Source organism: Bidens hawaiensis, unplaced genomic scaffold, assembly GCF_021521415.1.
Source record: "Bidens hawaiensis isolate Kalapana, Puna unplaced genomic scaffold, B.hawaiensis_p1.1 tig00013426_1, whole genome shotgun sequence".
Classification (NCBI taxonomy): domain Eukaryota; kingdom Viridiplantae; phylum Streptophyta; class Magnoliopsida; order Asterales; family Asteraceae; genus Bidens; species Bidens hawaiensis.
This window is the reverse complement of record NW_027492138.1, coordinates 126,196-134,653: the sequence shown is the minus strand read 5'-3', so window position 1 is coordinate 134,653 and position 8,458 is coordinate 126,196. Positions and strand designations below refer to the sequence as shown.

The following is an 8,458-nucleotide window of genomic DNA, read 5'->3' as shown; positions in this document are numbered from 1 at the left end:
TTTCTAGAACATTGGTTCCCTAAAACTTCATTCATGTGTCAACTGTTAAAAAGAATTCATGAACCCAATCATAACTATAGTAACTTGAACCTATGAAACTCATATCGGTTGACTAAACCAGAGATGAAGAAAAGGGCATAACGGAAAGAAAGCCATAGCCATCAAGTTTTTGTAGTTCTAGCACAACGTAAAAGATGAACGCAGTAGAAAAAGGTTTGAATGTTTTTGCTAGCATGGTTCATGAAACGAAAGCGTAATTTTCCAAACTTGGGGTAAAGATGAAACCTGGACCATCCGTGTAATTTACTTTAATAATAATAATAGAAATTGAAGAATCAAATTAATCTTTCTAACAAAGCAACAAAAAGGGGGTAAATTAGAATGGTCAATAAAGATGCAGCAATTACAGGTGTCATAAATTGGTAGAACAGATTACAAAACAAGATTCAATAATGATGATTAATTGAAAATTAGGCAATTTGATCATCTAAAAGTAAAGAAGCAAGCTGTCCACCAATCTCCATTGCAGCATGTTAATGTTAATCCATCTTAAAACATAAAAAGTGTTTTTGATTTTTTTGACACAATACTAAAACAGCAGTGCATTCCGCCACAAGCATTCTAGGACGGCAGTCAAGGGATTCTGCAAATAAAAACAATAATGAATCACATATACAAACATAAAATGGAGTAGTAAAAACAAAAAATCTAGGCTTTAGTACGGGTCAAACCAGGATTGGGTTGACCTGTAAACTTTCCTTTTGTGCAATTTTATGAACGATTATTGTGTTAAATAGAATTATTACACTTACAAAAATTATGCAGTAAAGTACAAAAATTACACTTTCAATTTATTTTCAAACGGATTTGCAACAAGTAATGCCAGGCTTGCTAGCGTTGTATAGCAATACAACTCTGGAAATTTAACTGGCATGATGTAAAATTGATGGCATAACGTAAAAGAGCGAACATACTCATTGACATGCCTTAACAAACTTTACACTAGCTACAGTTATTTTACAGAGTTGGCACGCCACTTTAGGACATGTAACATATCAATTTAGAAAACCAAATAGAAGAACTGACAAGAGTGGAACAATTTGTTTTACAAAGTTTCCTGACCTAGGTAGAAGCTATATAAAACTTCATATGAGGAAAAAGTTCAGAGGTTTTAAATAATTGTGTTACTGTGGAAACTTAAATTCAAAAACATAAAATATCTAGAAATGGCAATAATAAAGAATATATTTTTGCAGCCTGAGGCTATTCTCTCTTGAAAAAAAAGGAGAATTTACCAAGGACTGAAGCTATTCTAACAACTATAGTTTTAAAAAAATAAAAGTCATACATATTTTATAAACACCAACCACCAGTAAGTGCCCCTACCAGCCCTACAATAAATATGTATACTAACTTTGACCTTTATGATAATATAAGAAAGCGGTGCTAAAGAAATGATCAAATGAAGTCAACAAGTCACTTTCCTAACATTCTCTCCTAACATTCTCTACGACTCTACGTAGACATACAATCTAAATATTACGATATTTCCAACTGCTAATGCTTTTTAAGTCTAAACATTGCTGAAATGTGCTCTTATAATCAGTTTCCTGAATCATGAACACATCAACTATATCATCTTTTTGTCCCAATCTTCCTCACGGCAATTTTACCTTTGATAAAAAAAGAACAATACAGGATGTAGATATGTTTGTTCCAATCATGTAGCTTTCCCTTGGCAAGGAAAGCTTTTAACATGATTCGACCTACATATCAACTTACCTTATCATTTTATTCATACCAAAGATAATATTAGAAGTGAGGAAAATTAATATGAATAACATTTGCAAAACGTGCGCATGAAACCAATTCAGTTTTAGTGGATAAAGATCTTAAAATGTTAATATGCACACACACACACACACGTTGCTAATAAAAAGACAGACCTCAAGCAAGCAACTGACCTTAAAAGCTTTTGAGTCAAAACTTCAATAAAATTTTGGTCTTCTATCAGCTGGCTTCAAAATTTGGAAAGAACACATTAAGCTTTCATCAACACTCATCATTGCACCAGCATTATCAAATTCACCACAATAATTTGGAGCAGAAAATATTGTGACAAGTTGCCTATCAGCAAAGAATTCATACCCATCTTCTACAACCTAAACAAAAAAACAACCAAATCACATCAGGCTTCAAAAAGGTAAATCAAGTAATAAATCTTTAGGCCCAACACATTGCTATTCACACAAACACGTTCATTTTCTTAATGTGCATACACGAACAAGTAAACACCATTTGTTTTGTTTTTTGTGTTTGATCGCTTGTTCAATTAAAGTTAAACGAATGAACACGAACATGCTTAGGGCTGGCAATTTATACACGATACACGAATACACGACACGTACCTACACGACTTTAACAGGTAACAGGTAAGGCCTTAACAGGTTTCGTGTACTAAACAGGTAGACACGAAATTACCTGTTAATTTTCGTGTCTAAACAGGTATAATACATGTTTACCTGTTAGGTACCTGGTTATCTTTAAAATTAAATATACATATATATAATCTATATAATTATATTATATCCCATCATCCCTAACCCTAATCATTCTTACAACCATCCCGTCATCATCCATATTATATCCCAATCATCGCCTCTCATCAAGTCATCATCCATCCTCCCGTCGCCGGCCATTCTCCTGTCACTGGCCATATCTCTCTCCGGGCATCACTCGTCACCGACCATATCTCTCCCCGCCGCTAGTTCCGTCCATCATCCCTCTCCGGCCATCTTGAGCGCCTCTCCGGGCATCATTCCAGTATAAAGGTTGTCAAATATGTGTTTCGGAAAAAGCTATTATCGTGTACGATCGTGTATTATCGTGTATACTAGGTAGTAACAGGTTCGTGTTCGTGTTTGGGTTACAGGTACACGATAAGTTTTCGTGTCGTGTACGGGTATACACATTTCGTGTTCGTGTCTTATCGTGTACGGGTATACACGATATGCCAGCCCTAAACATGCTTTGTTTGTGTTCATTCGTTTACGTTCGAAGCCGTTCGCTTACGCTTTAACCAAACAAACATAAACATATTCATTTTCTTAACAAACGAACATGAACATGAAAATCCGTTCAGTTGTTCGTGTTCGATCATTTGTTCTTTAGTATGGCTTATCCCATCCCGGGCCCAGGCCAGACAAGCTCTGATGACTAATTTTAGCCAGTTTAAGATTATCAATTCAATCTGGGCTATTTGGGCCAGGCACAGACACAGGTTTGGGCTTAAACCTGTTTAGATAATCAATTACCTGATGGGCCCGACAAACAAGATCCATATCATGTTGCATTAAAAACTCTGCAACTTTTTCAGCTCCAAACGTATAAGAAACTCCCCTATCACTCATTCCCCATCCTTTCACATCTTTACTTGGATCAGCCCAAAGCAAATCACAAAGCAAGCCCGAATCTGGGACATCAGTCGGGCGGACCAAATTCCTAATCTGATCCAAATTTGTTAAATCAGGAGAAAGCCCACCATGCATGCATAATATTTTGTCATCAATTAGTGCAGCAGCAGGAAGACAGTTGAAGCAATCGGTAAATGTTTTCCAAAGTCTAACATTAAAACGACGTTTACATTCGTCATAGAAACCGTATATGCGGTTAATAGACGCACACTCGTGGTTTCCTCTTAAGAGAAAAAAGTTTTCAGGGTATTTGATTTTGTAAGCAAGTAAAAGGCAAATTGTTTCTAGACTTTGTTTGCCACGGTCCACATAATCACCTAGGAATAAATAATTTGATTCTGGTGGAAATCCCCCGTATTCAAAAAGCCTCAATAGATCACCATATTGCCCGTGAATGTCACCTGCAATCAAGGACATATCATGTAATAATCATATGATACATATAACACTTGATTGTATAACACAATTCTCGAATCTCCATCAAATATTACTCATAATCAAAAGCAAAACAACAAACACCTGCCAGGCATAATAAAATCAAGAACATATCATGTAACAATGTTTTAATAACATTTGATCATGTAACACAATTTTCAAACCTTCATCACATATTACTCATAATCAAATGAAAGCAACACAACAAACACCTGGCAGGCATAATAAGATAAAAAACATATCATGCAATATTGTTTTGCTAATCAAATGATACAAATAACACTTGATTGTATAACACAACTTCCAAATCTTCATCACATATTACTCAAAATCGATTAAAATTTAACAGGCAAAAAACAACAAACACATTGCAGGCATAATAAAATCAAGAACATATCATGTAATATTGTTATAATAATCATATGACACATGTAACACTTCATTTTATCACACACTTTTCAAATGTTTTTAATGTTTGTAATATTGTTTTAATAATCATACATCCGTTTATGTTCGTAATGTTTGTTCATTTAACATTTATAATACTTTTTTATTACTTTTCTAATCTTATCATATACATTATAAGCAAAATTATAAACTATAAAACAAAAATATCTGAGTATTATGTGATTAATTTATATGTAAAACAAACATACAACTGTTTGTGTTCATTTGTGTCCATGAACCGTTCACGAACACGTTCATTCCCTTGATAACAAACACAAACAAGAAACTTCATCCAGTTAGCTGTTTGTGAAACATTCCCTTGTCCGATAACAAACACAAACAAGGCCTTATTCAGTTAATTTCATTCACATCCCTATAATAATTACCATACAACACAAACAACATTTAATTACATAGCCCAATTCTCAAATCTTCATCACATATCACTCATAATCTATTAAAAGCAAAACATCATACACCTGGTGTGCATAACAAAACCAAACCCCGAAAACACAATCAAACAACCAATATATACACAAAAATGAATCTATAACCTGTTAATAATCATATGATACAAATAGCATTTGATTGTAAAACCCAATTTTTCAAACCTTCATAACAAAATACTCAATACCCAATTAAAAGCAAAACATCAAACACCTGGTGTGCATAACAAAACCAAACCCAAAACCACAATAAACCCAACAAAAACAAATCAAATATGATTACCACAAAGCTTAATCGGAGCTTCAAGCTCCAACAAATTCGGCTGCTGAAGAAAAATCTCCCGCGCAACCGTACAAAGCTGCCGGATCTCCGACTCCGATAACTGCACCTGCCGGACGGTTCTGGCCGACCGGAACTCCAATAACCGGTTGATTATATCGTCCAGCAGTGCAGGCTCAATGCCCTGACCACTCTGAGCCATTGATTGGTAAAAAAAATCCCCAAATTCAAGGTTTTGTAAAATAATAATAATAATAATAACAAACCCTAGATTGATTGATTGATGGATTGGTATGATAAAACTACGTCTTTAATGTATGGGATAATAAAGAGAGGAATAATATAATGACGGCAGCAATGTAATGAGGCGGAGATGACGAGTTGCAGAATGAATCGAAATTAAATTGATGATGACGATGATGATGATGAAATTATTATTATTATTATTATTATTATTATTATTATTGTGGTGATAATTGAAGGTTTGAAATTGAAATTCGGTGAGTTTTGTTTTGGGATGTAAATGAAAAGATTCTAGGGTTTTGATTGTGGGCCGTTTGGGTACATGTTATATTTTGTTTAACGATCAACTAATCCTTTAAATGGACTAATAGCTAAATTTATCGTATCAGGATGCATTCGTATTTCAATCCGAGAAAACCTCTCACCTAAGGCCAACGTCCGTAAACACTCGCTCGAAGGCACGATAGTACGGTGAGATTAAATTCGTTCAGTTTAAGAATCCAACTAGCGAAAACCATCTACTTGCCTAGTCTGTTATCATCAACATGATGCATCTGAAACTAAACGTCTGGACAGGAATCGAACATGAGTTGCATAAAACACCAGGTATTTAGCTCATTGGCTTGTGATTAAGATGTGGGTCACATAGAACAGATGCTTTAATAACATGATTTTGCTTGTGATTAAGAATGATTGTTTAATTGGTGGGTGGGTCACTATTGCTTTTAACGCATGTTAGTAACACTTTCGGTCCTAACATACATTTTAATTTAACAAGGCCTGTTATTATACTTATTATTATTATAGGATTTTCATGGTTCAGTTTAACCGGTTTTTACTGGATTTCTGGATAAAAATTAATAGGTTTTTTGAGAAACTAAAGTAAAATGGTCAGGATGGTTGGGTTAACCGGATAAAACGGGTTGACGTTAACAGTTTAATTATTTGTCTCGTCATTTGACTGTTTTTTTCACACAAAATCGTACCATAAGATACTCAAAAGTTCAGTAAAATGACGGTAATAAGAAAAATGATCACACGCTTTACCTCTTAAGAATTAATGGAATATGAAATAGATTAAGAACGCGGAATTGGTTAACAGTTTATATGCATTATTTAATACTAGCAGGAAACCCGCGCTATACGGCGGCGGCGACAATGTACCAGGTGTTGCTCATTTTCTCATAATTTATCATTCATCTCGTGATATGTCGAATAGTGCGTCTGTTAGTTATCTTATTCACCGCATCGATATGGTCTATCAACCTAAATAGCATTCCTCTTTTATTTACGTATCAGAAATATTTTAAGTAGACTAATACATTCACTTAATATCAGAAAAAATAATAAGAACAAACAAAACCAAAAGAAATGAAGTGTTTTACATGCTAATTGTCTACTGAAAAGTAAATAAAATGAAAATAACAACCAGCCAACAATCTTGTAACCATTTACTTATCAAAAATAAAACTGTCAAAACATGATGTACGAATCTTTAACAAAACACTTTATTATCCGTGTAAACGGAACCTTTTACATAACCCGGACCACTCGTCCTACCAAATGACTTTATTACTTCTACTAACTTACATTTACGGAGGTTAAAAATGCCAAATTAAACCACATCCCATAAAAAGCAAAAATCCAACTCTTGTAACTAAGGTATCTTCATGCTCCAGAGCGAATGACTCCATAAAAACTCACCAAAAAATTGAGAAACAAGTCAAATACTGTTGATTTCTACACAATAATGTCATATATTAGAAAGCATTAAGATCAAACCTGAATTTTTGCAAACAAAACTCATATGTGACTACAAAAGTAGATAGATATTATACAGCTAAAAGAGGTTCAAGAAGGATGTCTGTTTAGACCTAGGAAGGGGTGCCCTAGAGTTGATTGTTTGAGATAGCACCTTAAAAAGAAAACAACCTTAACTATGTGTATTTACGATAAACCTTTTGTTCATACAATAAGAACATGGATACATTAAAATTCAGATAAAACCATAAATGATATGCAACTTGCCCGACAAAGTTTTATATATTTTTTAAATCTAACGTTGAAACCGATATAACCGAATTGAACTAACCAAACGCAACTCAAAAGCGTGGGTTTGGTTTTGTAAGGCCCCGTTACCGGTAGCCCTACTTTCGTGTTGGATTTACTCATAAACGCAGTTCTAAATATCAGAGTTAATTAAAACATTTGCGGAACATTAAAAACATTCAAACTATTACATTCCATAACCATAATTCTTGTCTTATCGAGCATTCATAGTCATTTAAAAACAAAACATAGTCTTTTAACATAAAACATCATAGCAAAATCTTCAGATGCCAGCTTCGTCCAACTCTGCCATGTGTCCTCAAGCTACCTGCCCCATTCTACTCACATGCGTGCATACTAAAAGTCAGCTACGCTGAGTGAGTTCTAGTTAATCACATAATCATACAATACCTTCTTACATTTCATACTTAACCTCTTAATTTTCTTTTATACACACATAAGTGCATATACTTTCATTCTTACCTTCATACTTTCTTTACTGCAATATCATACGTTTTAAAGAGCCTTTCGCCCTATAACCTCACAGATATTATAAGGGTCTGGTCCCTAACATCACAGATATTATAAGGGTCTGATCCCTAACATCACAGATATTATTTGGGTCTGGTCCCTAACATCATAGATATTATAAGGGTCTGGTCCCTAACATCACAGATATTATTAGGGTCTGGTCCCTCTTCGTTACCATACAACCATGCCTTTCCTTTGTTTATTAACTTTATCGCATTCATACATATGAGCAAATACATTATACTTACCTTATACGTAACACTACAACCTGACAGTACGTGCAATATCCGAAGATCGTTCACGTACTGACAAGCAATCATTCATACATTTCACATCATTCATATAAGGCATACACTTATCACTTAGGATAAGTGTATTAACAAACATATCGAGTATGCACACAGCCCCGAAAACATAACACAGAAGTGGGGCTAGAAACTCACATGAATCTTGTTACGCTCTCCGTTAATCGTTATTCCCTTCTTGAGTTGTGAACGGCTAACTGTATAATATTTACATGTATCAATTAACTACTACTACTTATGTTGTATTTC

General features: G+C 34.3%; 1 protein-coding gene across 1 annotated transcript; it reads right to left on the bottom strand.

The window, feature by feature from the left end:
• Window positions 1-339: 339 nt before the first annotated feature.
• On the bottom strand, window positions 340-5,513 carry LOC143544077 (serine/threonine-protein phosphatase PP1 isozyme 2). Its single transcript, XM_077036237.1, has 4 exons — window positions 5,085-5,513; window positions 3,315-3,874; window positions 1,965-2,162; window positions 340-643 (listed from the first exon to the last, which is right to left on the bottom strand). The coding sequence occupies exons 1-3, from the start codon at window positions 5,281-5,283 to the stop codon at window positions 1,989-1,991; spliced, it is 933 nt and encodes a 310-aa protein (XP_076892352.1). The 5' UTR covers window positions 5,284-5,513; the 3' UTR covers window positions 340-643; window positions 1,965-1,988.
• Window positions 5,514-8,458: the final 2,945 nt, after the last annotated feature.